At 39.2% G+C, this 16,950-nt stretch overlaps 1 protein-coding gene across 3 annotated transcripts in view; it reads left to right on the forward strand.

Annotated features, from left to right (window-relative positions):
- The window catches only part of TOX (thymocyte selection associated high mobility group box), a 189,299-nt gene that overhangs the window by 110,396 nt on the left and 61,953 nt on the right, over positions 1-16,950 (forward strand). For all 3 annotated transcript variants that reach the window (XM_081874366.1, XM_081874367.1, XM_081874368.1), the window contains exon 3: positions 8,364-8,606. In XM_081874366.1, the coding sequence (XP_081730492.1) occupies positions 8,364-8,606 (243 nt within the window). The remainder of the gene's footprint in view (positions 1-8,363; positions 8,607-16,950) is intronic.

A 16,950-nucleotide genomic window follows, 5' to 3' on the forward strand; every position in this document is an offset into this window, starting at 1 on the left:
AATTGCTCTTGCTGCCTTGCATACAAGCTGAGTTTTCAATGGGAAATGAAAGGCTGCCTGGAAAAATAGGACACCTAATTAAGTTAAACTACTCTAGCATTTGGCTTGACATCTTCATTACTCAAAATTAAAAAGATGCTTCACTTGAGCACACAAGTTACTATTGTTTATGTTGTTGCCTTAAATTGGCGGCTCACACGGCAGTCTGTTTTTCAGAATTATATCTTTTAATAGCTCGCATATTTCTTGCAGTTTATAAAAATGTCTGAAGAGCTACCAGAGGTACTCATAATAGTCTATATACTGTAAGTACAAATGATTGCATATCCAGTCCTAAGTCTTAGCTGTTAGATGTTGCGCTGGACTCTCACACAAGGCTTACCCATCCTGTGAGTCTTTATTGATTTAATTTTTTCTCATCCACCCTAATTTTGCAGATTAAATTGAATACTACTTCCAATAACTGTGTCCCCAAGACCAGATTCCTTCTCCTCCAAGAGGTGCTTGGGACTGTATGGCCACCTAGAGTTGTTGTTTTTTTAAGTAGTCTTTTCAACTCCCTTTGAGTGGTGCTCAGTGGAGAAGTAATACAACAAAATTGTATAGAACAGCAGTCAAAATCAGAAATTGGAAGTTTTTTGACAATAGCAGAACAGAAACTGAATCAATTTTGGCTCAATTTTACTTCTAATTCTGAATTAATGGGTTGCATCCTAAGATGGAAAGAGATTTTTACTGATTCACTTTCCCGCTTGCAGATCATATGACCCTCACCCCGAAAAACAGCATAAGAGGTAACATGGGGGATTACAAAGGAAGATGGAACTGGTGACAGTCGCCCCCTTTGTTTCCATTCAGATGCCCCTTTTGTCAGGAAATGACTGTTTGTGAGTGGAAAGTCACCTTTAGATCCAACGTGTGTGTGTGTGTCTGTCTGTTTTAACGTGCAGTAAGCCCCAGTTTACATATGGTATCATGCCTAAAGCTAAAACTGTGTGTAGTCAAAACACGTTGGGTTAAATGGGGAGTAGGTTTACCAAAGTCATTTGGTAAATGAATCCCAGTCTCTTTCCTTACCTTTTATACCCGCCCGTCCCCATTTTTTTTATTTTTTTTGCGCTACTCTCGTAAAACTGAATGCGCACAAATTAAATGTGTGTAATTTGCAGGCTTACTGTATATAGTAGAATGGAGGTGGATTCAAAAGGGAAATAATACTAAGCAAAATTTGACTGTGTTAAAATACAGCTGTCTTTGTCATATTAGGGAGTCACCTATTCACATACAGGAGTGTATTGCCCCCTCCCCCACCATCAGATTAATTCAGCTAGAAAATAGGTTCTGTAAAAATTAATAGAGAATTAGTAAGAGTAATTTTGGATTTCACCCTAGGAAACCCAATTTCCTTTCTTTCTGCATAGTACACCTTGTTGTGTTCTGATATGCATTATGACGGAATGTTTTCATAGTAAGCGACTTTAGGTTTGCAGCCTAAGACTATCACAGTAATGAGAACATATGAAAAAGCACAGCATCTTCATTGCCAGTTTTAAAATCAAAGATGTTAATGAAGCATCTGACAGGTTAAATGTGGTGTATAATATACATTGTTATGTAGTAGCAATGTTAATATTAAGACATATTTTTATGCTGCAGTTTGATTGCTACATTGTTTTTAATGGTGTAGCGTTGATTAATTCTACTGCGTTTCTTTCCCGTATAACTTAGGCTATCTGACAACCGAGTCTATAAAACAGTACTTGCAAGCAAGCATCATTGATTCCAGCAAAACTTACCGGTACTTTCAAGTACTTGTGTTCAGGGTTGAGGGATGAAAATTATCACTTGGACATTTATTTTCATACTAAAGCTCTATGCTTCACAAACACTAAAATATAAAAGTAATGGGTGGCAGACTGCATGGCTGATGCAAGGAAAGAAGAAGAGGAGCAAAAGGAAATCATTTTCAATGGGTTTTTAAAATCTTGTTTTATCTATATGTGCCACTTTGATAGCTGAAAAGTGAAGTAAAGATTTTAAAGAAAGGGGGGAGGGGAAATACTTTGAAATGTAAAAAAAGTACGTTCGGAATGGAGTGGAACATCATGAACCTCACATGTTCTAACAGGATGCAGTTTGATCTCTTTAAATATAGAATAAAAGACAACAAAAAATCACAGTTAAGAAGAAGCAAAGAAAAAAGCATGTATCATATGACAGGACTCAATTATTACTTTTGGATAGCTTTATTAGGGAAGGACAAGACTTAGTCCCTGGTAGCACTATATATTGTTGCAAGCAAATATCAGAATGCTATCTAAAAAATATTTGGGTCTACGTATATGTACAACTTTGGAAACAAACTATGAAAGACCAAACCCTGCAACAAACCCAAATACCAACTCTATCCCTGTATCCAGGAGTGGCTGGCGTGGAGGACCACAGATCTAATCACCTGACATTGTGTTGCTGACATGTACTGAGCAGTGAGGGGCAGGGCACAGTGGCAGTAAGGTCAAACTGCCCCAATCTCACGCCGCCCCCCGTCCTCACAGTCTTGATGTGTGGCAGTGACACTACTGCTATGAGGCAGCTTTGTGGGCCCAGTGCTCCCCAATGGTCATTACTGTTTTTACCTGCTTGGGCAAAACTACTACAGAACCTAATAATGTCAGCCACAACTTCAAGGACTCATTCACCTGTTCATCTTCCAATGTGATATATATTATCATCTGGCAGCAATGTCCTTCTGCATTCTGTCTTGGACAAACAGGCCAGTCTCTGCACAAAGGAGTAAATGGATACAAATCTGATATTAATATGTATATATTGCTTAAGACATTTGATAGTTTTTAAGGTGCCACAAGACTCAAACATGCCTTTTAGTATCTTTGTCAATAGTGTGCATTTTCTGCTGTTTGGAGAGAGGTAGCACGTATGCAGCAATAGGACCATACTGGTATTTCATCAGACACTGAAAAGATGTGGGCATGGTGAGGAGTCCAGTTCACATATGGGTTGTAATAATGACCACAAGGAGCTAATGCTGCTTGGTTACTTTCTGAGTAACAGTTACTAATTACCTAGTACAATCAGTGAATAGATTATTGCATCTGCAGCCATTTAGCTGCCTTAAATTTCCATGGAAATGGGGTTCTATCTGTTGGCATGGCTTTTTCCTTTTGCTGCCAGCAGCAATCCTATACACATGAGGAGTAACCCCCATTGAACTGAATGGACTTAGTTGTAAATACACATGCATAGGATTCTGATGAACCAGTTTAAGTTTGGGTTACTACCTATATGAAAATAGTTGGGGAAGCTATTCAGATGGCATGTTTAATTAATAAACACCTATTTCCTTTTAGGGCACTCTGAATTTGCCGCTTTAAAAATCAGTTATGCAGCAGTCAACATTCTCCTGGTCTTGTAGTGGAAAAATAATGTTTTGCTTGAAGCACTGCCCTTTATCTAATGTGAATTAAAGAAACTGATGAACACTTCACAGGGAAAATGTACCTTCTGCAACAATATGCTCTTGATGACTTCTACTTGACTTAATTTATTGTGTGTGTTTTTAAACGATTGTGACTTATTGCTGTTGTCTGTTCAATAAAGAAATATAAGAAATTCTTTACAGGATCATTGACTTAGACATATCAGTGATGCTGTTGGACATTTTTTGTTGAGTGTTAAGATGATTTATAAAGTAGATTAAAGTGTTGTACAGTAATGTATTATATCGAAGGAAGAGAAGCTGTCACCTTCTAGATGTTGCTGGACTACAACTCCCATCATCCCTAACCATTGGTCATGTTGATGGGAGCTGGAGTCCAATAACATCTGGTGAGCCATAGATTCCCCATCCCTGATTTTTTAGTTCCACGCTATCCTAGTTTCTTTGTGGAGTTGAAAAATGCTGACCACTGCTTGGTTCTTCAATACTCCTAACTTTCAGAAAGATGCATGTTGTGGCTTTCCCTCTGTTTTAACAAATTATGTCTACAGTCGTCTATTCCTAGCTACAAAAATACTCATTTCCATTAAAGTCACTATGATGTAAGCATGTGTAACTGGGTATAAGCTACAAGGTTTGACCCAATGAAGGTGTTAAAGAGCTTACTAATGATTAGGTTGCATTTTGCTACCACACTGAGATCACCATTCTTTCAGTAAAGTATGGTCAATAATATTCGTGTCTAATAGATTTGTGGGGAAAGAGAGGTGGACCGCAACTGCTGGAAAGCAGTCAAATTTTAGTGATTGAATTCAAGCTAGAATTAGTCACTGAACAAGCATCAGGAAACAAAGCCATTTCCATGTAACCCAAAGGAGAAAGGTGGCATATATTTATACTTAATTACTATCTTTTCATTTTCAAATACTTTGATGATAGTCAGGGTGTCATTATAATTATTATATATTAGCTTCACTTATTAAGTCATGCTCTGTGCTTTGCCATGAAGTGTTACTGGGCATATTTTACAGTCCATTTAAGAGACAATAGTTTAGACTCACTTAGCTGGTATTGTGTCAGGCAATTCACTCACATTGCTGACCTTCAGTACATACTGGAACCTGATAATTTGTTAGAATGTGAATGACTGGATCCTATAGGATATAGCATACTGTTCTGTCACAAGACCTGATATTGTAGGCAGATACATTGAGACATCTCAGTTGTATTTTAAATTAGTGGTGGGATGTGGGGTTCTGGCTTTCATAAGTTCATTGACACAGTTGGAAAAATGTTGTTGTTTAGTCATTTAGTCGTGTCTGACTCTTCGTGATCCCATGGACCAGAGCACACCAGGCACTCCTGTCTTCCACTGACTCCCGCAGTTTGGTCAAACTCATGCTGGTAGCTTCGAGAACACTATCCAACCATCTTGTCCTCTGTCATCCCCTTCTCCTTGTGCCCTCCATCTTTCCCAACATCAGGGTCTTTTTCCAAGGAATCTTCTCTACTTATGAGGTGGCCAAAGTATTGGAGCCTCAGCTTCAGGATCTGTCCTTCCAGTGAGCGTTGAAAAAATAGAAATTATCTAATTTGTTAGTTTCCACATAGTGTACATTTATTTACTATTATGTTGCGAGAGAAATATTTATAACACAGTTCCACTATGTCTAAATTATCTCCAGCAAAACATAGATTGATTTTCATGTAATAAGTGAGCGTGTGAGACTTCCATAGTGAAGTCACCATCATTTCACTCTCCTTTAAGTATTACGCAGATGCTCTTAACCTGCTCTCCATTCCGCAAATCATGGATATTCTCACAGGTGTACATATTCTTTACATATAATGCTGCTTCTCCTCCCTTCCTGTTTGGTCTATTCCTTTTGAATAGGTTATACCCCTCATTTTCTACATTCCAATAATGAGTCTCATTCTCAGGATCCAACCCTGTGTGACATGTAGCAAGGTGAAGGTGAGATAGTCACAGGTAGCTTGCTAAGAGCATTAAAACTTGTGGTTTAGTTTGTTCTACATTGCCATAAGGCAGCTCTAAAAAAGACACCATGTTAAGGTTGTCTTTTTGCTCATTCACCTTGATATACAGCACAAGTTGCTAAGAATTCCTTGTGCTTCCCTGCTGTTTTTTCAGTAAGAAGCGAACTGATTATATGTTTGGCAAAGGGGTGTTTGGGTTAGAATCTCCAAGCCACTCAGTCATCCAAGGCATGTATAACAGATTTTCAGTAGAATATCCTGATGATTCACCTCCAAACTTAGTAGCAAGTATCTGAGTCAAACCTGGCAGCCATACCTTATACTGAAGCCATACCTTATACCTTATAGGTGGGATTGATGGGCTTCTCCTGTTGACCCACAGAAGACCAATTCCCTTGTCCAGAATGTAGGGATCTTGGACTTTCCCAAGGCATTCTCAGTCTTTCATGGATATCCTAGTTTCTGTTAGGAGAGGCCCTTCCTAAGAAGTTCTTTTTTGATTGGAATACATGTATTCCCAGAACTTGACACACATGTATTTTCCTTCTCCCATTGCAACTTTGAACAGTATTGCTTACAAATTTCTGGAGAGTAGCTCAGTGGTGCCCCCCCTTGGTCAGGGTTAACATTCAGAGCATCTAAGTCATGCATAGGCAAACTAAGGCCCAGAGACCGGATCCTGCCCAATCGCCTTCTAAATCCAGCCCACGGACGGTCCAGGAATCAGCATGTTTTTACATGAGTAGAATGTGCCCTTTTACTTAAAATGCATCTCTGGGTTATTTGTGTGGCATAGGAATTCATTAATTTTTTTGCCTCCAAAATATAGTCTGGCCTCCCACAAGGTCTGAGAGACAGTGGACCGGCCCCCTGGTGAAAAAGTTTGCTAACCCCTGATCTAAGTCACATTTCCTTCTAAGCTAGTAAAGGAGAGCAATAATAACAACAACCATTTGTGGGGTATCAGAGTGCATTGCCCATTGCAGTTTCCCCTTGGCCACAATATGGCCAGAATGGAAGCAAAATAGGCAGATTGGAAGCAATAGATTGAAAGGAGATAGAATTCAGGAGAAAGCAAATTATACCTGTATATGTTCTTCAAGTCATTCAGGAATACTTGAGCATTATAAGCCATGTTGCTGTGGCTTTAAACCAGGCTTCCTCAACCTCGGCCCTCCAGATGTTTTGAAACGACAATTCCCATCATCCCTGGCCACTGGTCCTGCTAGCTATGAATCATGGGAGTTGTAGGCCCAAAACTTCTGGAGAGCCGAGGTTGAGGAAGCCTGCTTTAAACAGTGCTTCAGTAAACATGCACCTGAAGGGAGAATAATTTCAGGTGTTCTAATGCTGCTACAACAGTTTCAAAGGCTACTGTCTTACCCAACTCTCTTTCTCATGCACAAGCCCCTTTCACAAAATAGTTCAGTTATAAGAATACACTTACAAGACTTTGTGCTGATGAAAACAAACACAGCATAATTCTGAACACTTGAAGAAGAAAAGAAATGAGTTTTCCTTTGTCTTGCTGACATCCAACATAATTCAGTTGATTCACTGTTATTTAGAAAATTATTACTCTGCTTCTGTTGGATATTTACCATCTGCCTAATTAACACCACCAGCCAGCAGGAAGAAAAAAACCTTATGCAATCAAATTATCATTTAGGTGGATGACTTTACATTAATTTGTATGTAAAAATAATAATAATTGTAATTTGGAATGTGGTTACAAATATATAACTTGATCCAGCTGGATAATGCAGGCATGGAAGCAGTACTTTGTACATGGATCCAGGCTGCATCCAGTTTCTGTTGTTGGACTGAAAGTCATGAGAGCTACTGCTCCAAACAGATGGTAGGAGCTGTCAGCACCATTAATTTGTTGGGTGGACAATGGGTAGTACTGTCAACACCATTCACTCCCAAAACTGTTTGTTTGTTTGTTTGTTTGTTTGTTTGTTTGTTTGTTTGATTGTTTGTTTGTTTGTTTGTTTGTTTGATTTATATGCCACCCTTCATCATAATATCTCAGGGCTGTTCACAGATTGTAGGTCCTGGGTGGCCAAGTTGATACCACTAACAGTCTTGATTGGTGTATATGTGTGTAAGGTTAACGTTTGCATCCACAACTGTGCATAGAGCTGAATCTACTTGTAGATACCCATGTAACTGTATCAGAAACAGACTTACATTCTGTTTCTAGGTTAATTTGGTTCTTCTAGTACAGCTGAATGAATGTATTCTTCTCCTGTACACCTTAGAGCAACATTGAAGCACAATATTTCTCCTCCTCCCCCCCCACTTCTATTATTTTTGTTCTTGAGTGGCAGGGAATCTTATGAGGTCTTTTTGATCCAATGTTAATTTCATAAATTGCATTCCACTTCCAAAGTCCCCATGAAAAAGGTATTCAACCTGATCAAGACTCTGAGAAAATTGTAATGGGGCCCTTGAATTCAGCTGCTGGGGAGGGGGTTTTCTATCTAATGGAAGCTGTGAAAATATCAAAGGTTTTATGCCTTTGAGGCAATTTTTATTCTACACACAGTAGTGCAATTGCTTTATTACAGTGTAAGGGTGTTTAAAACGGTTTCTTTTCCAATGCAGAAATGACTGCTTAATACTCTATAGGATTTGAAAAGGGAATATGGTCATTTTGTTTAAAGTTTGTGGTGTTTTTATTTATCTGCTGCCTTTTATCCTGCCCTATCTTAAGGTATCTGAAGAAGTGTGCATGCACACGAAAGCTCATACCTAGAACTAACTCAGTTGGTCTTTAAGGTGCTACTGGAAGGAATTTTTTTATTTTGTTTTGACCATGGCAGACCAACACGGCTACCTATCTGTATTAAGGCTTAGGGTTCATGACATTTTAACTGAAACTCTGCTTTTCATCTTTCCACAGTCTTTTCCTGGCCCAAGTCTAGAAAGTGAAGATTTTAACATACCTCCCATCACTCCACCTTCATTACCTGACCATTCACTGGTACATTTGAATGACACAGAATCTGGTTATCCTTCACTGTGTCACCCGATCAACCATAATGGCCTGCTTCCATTCCATCCACAAAACATGGACCTACCTGAAATCACAGTCTCCAATATGCTTGGCCAAGATGGAACACTGCTTTCAAATTCACTGTCGGTGGTAAGACTTTTATCTACATCTTTTTCAAAGCATGTTTCAAGTGCCCTTATATCCTTCTGTAATTGGATTTAAGCATCTAGTACTGTTTTGCAGTTTGCATATGTAGCTTTCGTAATAGATTATGTCTGATATGCAGTGGTTTGAGCTAGTGGCTGGTGAACTCTTCCTGATTCAATTAAGAATTAGACTCAGCAAATAAAACTGCCCCCCCCCACCAAGAATCAGAAAATATTTGTTTCTCTTCCTGAGTCCAGAAACATTTAGGGTGTGTTGCTGTCCTGATGAGCAGAATCAGGCCCAAATATCAGGCCTCCCACTCCTTCCCTCAAATATACTGGGTATATGGTAGAGAGCTATTCCTTAGGCTTCCTGGTACCTGTAACACAAGGGAGAGAGGGAGGGAAAACCCTGGTTTAGGCTTCATAGTGGAACCTTTGAAGGTAAATGTATTTGATTTATAATTAAGCTAAGCATTGTGAGCTGGAAATATTTATAGTTTCCAAACCAGGCTTGTAAAAGTTTTGGTTACATCACCTGCTTAGATTTAAACCTACATTGAGACACAAGTAGAGTTCTTTCAGTTTGACTGGATATGGTCCAAAGTAGTTATCTACAGTAGAAAACCATAGATCACATTTGTACCAGTGGCAAGAAATCCACAGCTGGCCCTGCTTTTTCTTGCTTCTTCTTATCACACGTGTTGTTCATTCCAGTGTTGGAAAATAGTTGAGGACTAGACAGTCCATTGAATTTTCTGTTCTCTTTTGAGGTCAGAGCTTGACCATAGTCCTTCTATTCTACTGGGTGAAAGGTTATTTTTAGTAATTTTGGGAACTACTTCCAATTTGCTTCAGTTTCAACTTATAGATAAAATAAACTATTCCATCTTTACATAAAGGAAAGCGATCTGAATGATATGGAGGGTCTTAACAATAAAAAAGTAAAAGTACCCAGAGAAGGTAAGGGTAAGCATCTGGCACTTCAACAAAGTGCGCCAGCAGTGCTTCATGGATGTGACCTCTTCTGTACTGAAGTTAGAGTTTGGAAGCTGAGTGTTCCCTTAAGTATTGAAGCTTCATATCTGATTCTTGCAAAGAAATGGGAACAATAGAACTTTGAGAGCTTATAGATCATTGCACTGAGCAACTGCAGCAAGGGAAAGGAGAGCGAGGCCAAGGGATGCATGTAGCCAGCCTTCTTTTGAGATCTTAAAGTAGGACAGGCAGAGAGAAACTCAAAGGGGAGAAAAATGATTTAATAAGACTCAAATAGTTTGTTTTCCCTTGAATTATGTGTGATCATTGTTATTTCATCACAGGGTATTTATTTATTTTAGGAAATGGATAAAGCCATTCATATTAAAGCATTCTCTAGGCGGTGCACAATAAATAAAATGTAGAACAGCATAATCTTTGTTTAATTCATTCTTTCTCTGTGTTCATCAGAGCCCTTCCTTAACACTTCTCAGAAGGCTAAAACCTCAGTCTCGGCCAGTGGACATCAACGAGAATGTCATCCAGGGAGGAATCAAGCAGTGGAGATAGGGACTAGCCCCCTGGAACTAGTGGCAGATATTACGGGAAAGGGTACAGGCAGAATCACCAGTGATTCACACAAGCAACTTCCTTTCCAGTTATAACACACAAAACTGTATGGAGCCAACTCCTAGGGGCCAAGGTTCCTTTGCCCCCCCCATAAAATAATTGAGCACCGCCCCCCCCTGAAGTTGATGGGCATTGCCATTCAAGTGCTTTGTGTGCCCCACGTCATGTGATTAATTATGCAGGGTGGGGGAATCCAGAGATGAAGTAGGCAATTAGCTGCCAACTACTGAGTCATAATAACTATTATAGCCCCATTCTGTCACTACTCTTTTTCTTGTATCCGGCCAAACTTGCGGCGGATTTTTTCTTCCACACTTTTTCTTTACAGTCCCCAATGACCTAGCTGACCTCTTCAGCAAGTGCTCCTTCTATATCTTAAAATTCTTTTATGCTGCCTAAAACTAAACCTAATTTTCCTTGCCTAGGTCCCGAATCCATCATCCATCACACCTTTCCTTTTTCTTTAGCAGTCTGAGCTCGTTCTTGGGAGCTCATCAGTCCAAAGCAATTCAATATAGCACTTACTAGATTGTATTGAGATAAGACCTCATTCACTGACAATGGTTGTTTTGGAAAAGGTTGGTTTGGGGGGTTTTTTATTGTAAAGTAAGAAACCAAGGTTAATTTTTTTTTTTGTACCAAAGAACATCTATGTTCTTTTAAAGGTCTATTATCTGCATGGCAGTTAAAATAGAGCACATATTCTTTCAACATTATGACATATTTTGGAAACTAAAGAAGGAAAAGATAAGATGGATTTCACTTTATCTGAGTGGTTTAAATTTTTAAATTGTGAAGTTTAAAGTGAAAAAAGACAGTAAAAGGCAGTAAAAGTGATGGATTTATTTCTGAAATGCTCTTTTTTGTACTAGCAACAAAAGCTTGGATAATGCGGGTTTATTATCTAGCTTAGCATATATTCAAAGCTCCCTTTGCATTCTAAAGGCTACTGAACAAGTTTTTTGACAATGACTACATCAATAGGTAGAACAGAGGACACATGAAACTAAAGTAGAAATGTTTCTATGAGTTTGTAGCAAATGCAGCATATCAATACATTCAAATGCTTTCACTGTAGCATTTCCAATTTGCTGCTTACAGGAAAGAATGACATATTGAATAATACCACTTTCAAAGAGGACCATTGTTGTTTCCATTTCTGAAATATTCTTAAATGTTTGCCTTAATTTATTTTATATAAATTTTTCAATATGTCAGAATGTTATTTGATTTTTTAAAATCTATAGAACACCAAAGATCAGATAAAGTTACCAGATTCAGAATAACGAAATCATTCATTTAAAATAAAGTAAATATTATAGGGATTCAGTTTCTTCATACAAAAACTCAATATCACAGCATTAGCGTTCCATCATATTGGCTGCAATAAAGGCTGCAAACTGTTATATAACATTTCTGCACCAATAGCTGAAGCCTATTTTTTAATTTCTTGAGAGGACTAAAGAAAGCATCTTACAAAACACTGGAGGAAATGGAACACCTCTACTTTATTTTTCTGTATCATGTAACATGTTTATTTTTTTGTAACTGGTGGTAGTGAACCTTATGTAAGAAATGTCAGCTGTCTGTAATGACAGCAGCATTTTTTATAGTTTGAGCTAAGCTCGAGTTACTTGTGGATCTCAGCTTGCATGTACTCAGAAGGATTTTTAACTTTCTTCCTTCTCAGTACCACGTTCCCTTTAACACATCAGAAACTTCTGACCATCTCTCTCCTTCTCATCTTCCACCACTTCATGTGAAGCGAATCTGTGTGTCACATAAGTGTGAGCTGAGCTCTGAGTGCTTTATACCTTCACCTGGTGTTGGCTGATTACATTTAATTGCTGTGTCATGCTGAAAACCAGGGCTTGCAGTGTGAGAGAAAACAGAATCCCTGTGACCCAAATGTGTGGGGTAAATAACAAAATAATCAGCTGTGTGCCTGGATTCAAAACACAGGGCTAAACACAGGGCTGAACTCTGCAGCAGGGGAGAGCACCCAGTAGCAGAGTTTAAAGTCAAGCAGAAGTATAACATTAGGAATATAGTTTGTTAAACACTTTTATTTCATTTAGTCTTCTTGCAAACAGGACTTCCCTCTTTCTACACCTCTTAGCATGAACAGGACCACACACTGTAAAGTAAGTTTTAAAAGCTTTACTTACAAAACATTCCAAAGGTCAGATTAATGCATTTATCCAAGCAGCAGCAAAGAGAACACAGGCAGAATACGCTTGGGTAGAAAATAAAGATAGTTTCAAACAAGTGATCTAAGCTTGGATCTTGCTTAGACACGTCTTCCTTGGTCGTTGACATGGTGGAGAGAGAGAGGGAACAGGAAGAGAAGGTTTCGCTTCCTGCCTCATCAGAGAAGAGGGCATGTGACCTAGCCGAGTCTAGGTTTCCAGCTTTTTTGTCCTAACCCATCATACACTAACTAGTACTCATACATAGTTATGTTTGACTGCAATTTCCCACATGCAGAACTTGCTGTGACCCACTGATAATCTGTGCATTCTTCCAGAACTAGAACATTACTGAGTTGCACACACAAAGCTTATAGTTTAAACTTTAACAGAGTGGGTAGACCATAGATAGAGGGAGCAAAAAAATAGTTGCACAAGGATAATGTGTATAACATGTGAGAGAGAATTCAATTGACCATACTTAGACTTAATTTCTGCCCAATGGCACAACCCTTTACATATCTATTCTGAATGAAGCTCAACTGATTTCAGTGGACTATATCTCCAGATAAGTGTGTTAGAGATAAGGGTGTAGAGGACTGCACCCTAAAAATACTACCAAAACCATCAAATGATACAAAAGACACTTTCTATATATAATGCGCATTCCCAGTTTAAGTATCTACCCCAGATGGCTTGATTCGGAAGCTATTTCTCTATGCTGAGATAACACTATATGAAAAAAGAAAATACTGATGTCCCTCCTCATGAGAGTCCATAGAAAGTCTACACACACACACACACACACACACACACACACATTAAACCCACCAAAAAGTAATGAACAAAGTTGTCTCCTCAAAAATACACTCATGTGCAGGTATATCACAGTTTCTCATTCAGTAATGGAGGAGTACAACTGGGTAATATGGGATGATACTGCCTAGATAATATTGACTTCATTCAAGCAGCAATATTAGGAAGAATATGTAGATGCAAAATCTCTTCAGTTTTTTAAAACTGAAAAAAAACACACCCACCCGATTGTCTCTCCCAAAGCTTGCAATGAAATATCATGAAATAATCTAAGAAATGCCTGATGTTAATGCAATATGGTGCTTTATTCCCCTCTTAACAGAGATTCCATAGAGGTTGAAGGAAAAGAGAAACCAAACATTTATAAAATTGTTGCTGTAGATATAATTAGATCCATTTTAGGACCAAAAGTTTTATGTAGCAAACTGACAGAAGGATACACAATAATTATAGTTTGTTGACAAGCTGAAGAGAGTTCCCTTTTTATCTTGCAGCTTTAGAAACTAAACTGTAAATAAATATGCTATTTGACAGATTGTAATTGCCATCAGCAGGGCATCTTTTCATTTAATCAGATGGTGTTATTAAAAAGGGGGTTACAATTAAACATTTTATAATGTGACGTAGAACTCCATTAAAATTCTCCAGCAAACAGTAATTTGCATTTGATGCTTCTGCAGCCCCTTTCTATTTGCAGAAATGTTATTGGCTGTGACCTTCCACTGGATGGGTCTCTGTTTGCTGCTCTTTTCATTCTTTGATAAATGATATTGAGCATCCTGTCTCTCTCCCTCTCTGCCTGCCTCACAATGCACTTGAAAATATAGCATGTCTACATTAGATCCTTTTGACCCTTACAGTGGAACATGCAAAACAAACGAAATGAAATGTTGAATTCTCTTGATGTAGAATTAATGTTCTGGATTTATTTTGCAAATAGTAGGTTCTATCCAATTTGCTATTAAATCTGTTTCACTCAAGAGTAATAGGATTCTTTGAAAGGAAAAAATAGCAGTTAGGGCTCAACTTAGGAAATCATTTAATATCACTCAGTGAAGGATACTTTGGAGAATAAACACACACACACACACACACACACACACACACACACACACTGAGCAAGAGAGCTCACATTTCAGAAATGTTAAGGCAATGTCTCTTGCTGGGTTCCCCTTTTCACTTATATTCCTGTTCTTTACTGATGTTCTTTATAGAAAAGAACTGATTGAGTTGTAGCTCTATATCCTGCCTTCTGAATAAATACAAACCTATTTTTTTCTGTGGGTTTGTGTTGTAGAGACTATACAGTGGAGTATTTGATCCAAAGTACTGATATAGACATCTCATTTCTGGATCACCACATACATTTCTTAAGAAAAGTTAGTATATGTGGGAAGAAGAGAGAGCAGGCTGCCTGGGGTGAAGGATAAGATGGTACCCCATGATTCCACATGTAGAAGCCAACTGGAATGGCATTTCAATCTTAATTCTGAGTGGGTACATCAAGAGGAAAAAATCTAGAATTCACACATGCTTTAGCCACACGTGCTTTATTTGTTGGTCTGCATCCTTAACCTGCTTAGTCTTTTCGCCAGCCTCATTTTCTTTGTGCCTACTTTCCCCTGCCCTCTGCATTGATTTGATGGGGAACTGCTACCTATGAAAGACCAGCACTAAACACTGTGTCTTTGAATACTAATTGCTGAGGAGCAAAGTAGGGAGATTGCTGTTGCACAAATATCCTGCTAGCTTCCCATAGGAAGCTGGTTGGCCACAATGAGAATAGGATGCTGGAATGTCAGTATTCTTACCTGCCCTTCACCGTGAAGTCCCAGGGTCAGTTACAATCATCATCATCATCATCATCATCATCATCATCATCATCATCAATTAAAACTATCTAGCGAATACAGGCAATCCCCTATTTATGTGTCTTCAATATGTGCATCACACCAAACCCAGAAGTGACCCAAAATGTCACAAAAACATCTGAAAAAGGGGTGGAGTAGGGCAAGGGTGGGGAGTGGTGGGGGCAGAATGGAGTGTTTGCAGATATTTTATATAGTGCTTGAAATATATGCAGTTTCACTTAAACACATGGTGCCTTGGAAGGTACCGGTAACTCCTGTGTAAATGGGGAGTTGCCTGTAGTTCATTCTTCAGCATATAGAGGTAGTTGCTCAGTTCTTCGGATCCTGGTCATTTATTTTATTTCATCCAGTTCAAACAAGCATTCTCATCAAGCAAGCACCCACAATGTACAGATGGAGAGTGGAGACTGAAAACAACATGTCAAGCCATCCCATTTTGCAAGATTCATGATTTTGAGGCGTATTTAAATGATCTATGGTACAGCCGTAATGTTTGGCAAGATGAGCCACCTGTTGTTTGCTTTTAGCATATATAAAAAGAATTAAAATGAAGGCAGGTATTCAATTTATGTGCCCTGCTTTCTCTGGCTTTACTTTCACCATGGGTCATGTAATAGGACCTGCAATGTTAAGGCATAAATAGCTCGTGAATGGGTAACTAGTTACTACTCCTTGGTGAAAGGAGATCTGAAATGAAGTGTTGGCAGTTCCATTGAATCACAGGTTACCAGGGAGACTGTGGCTTATGTTGCATGTGCTTATGCCATAACAGAGCCATGCACAACACTCGAAGTTCAGCCAGGAGCCACAAACCAGGAGCAGGAGCTGCACCAGGGATTCCAGAGGAAAGGGAACAAGCCAATAGTCAGAGCTAAAGAATGCATGGAAACATGTCATAGAGGGGAAGACATTGTTGCTCCAAAAAGGTCCCAGCACAAACAGAAATATCAATGAGTGTCCAATTGCCAGCCTAGTTGTGTAGAGCTTAACATGGTGATCCAACCACCATCATCCCAACAAGTCCAGAGAGTGGATTAGGCAGAGGAGTACTTCTGCCCAACTCTCCTGGCTCAGCTGACCTCCTGGCAAATGAATGGCAGACCCACTGACCAGTTACTCACTGGCAGGTGCAAGTAGAAAGTCTTGAAACAGGGTGTTATGAGGTGCAGGATCCACTCGATCCAAAGCTGGTCCCACTGTTGCTGCACAACAACATCAGGCCTGGTTGTCCTGCCATCCACCTGTGAATGGCAGGGCTGCAGATGCAGCGCTGGTTCCTTTAGACTACTATACAGACAGGGAGATGTGGCAGGCAGCAGTTTTGATATGGGCAACCAAACATAAACACAAGCAAAGACTTCCAACTTGCAACCCTGACAACTCCCAATAGCTTATTGACTTTGCTTGGACTACCTGTTCCTGTTGATTCTATTAACCCAAGACCCACAGATTGGAGCATTGAGGAAGAAGGAAAAGGACTTTGCTCTAGCTGAGATTCCTGCATTGTAGGGGGTTGGACTAGATGACCCTTGCGAGTCCCTTTCAACTCTACAGTTCTATGATTTTATGACTCAGTGATAGAGAAGGCCCCAGGTTCAATCCCTGACATCTCCATGTTTAAGTGGGAAGGACTCAAAAGCCATTGTCAGTCTGTGTACGAAGCTAATAAACCAGCAATTTCGTATGAGGCAGCTCCATGTATCTGAGCTGGAAATATTTTCCCTATTCACTTTCAGTCATTATCCACTGCGCAGACAAGCCGGTATGTTCTATAAACCAGGTTCCATAAAGCTACTTTAGGCTTATGAAAGGCCTTGAGTTTAGTCACTAGGATTCTTGGCTTCACCTTTTTCTTTAAACAACA

This window comes from Podarcis erhardii, assembly GCF_964252035.2.
Source record: "Podarcis erhardii genome assembly, chromosome: 8".
NCBI classification, from domain to species: Eukaryota; Metazoa; Chordata; class Lepidosauria; order Squamata; family Lacertidae; genus Podarcis; species Podarcis erhardii.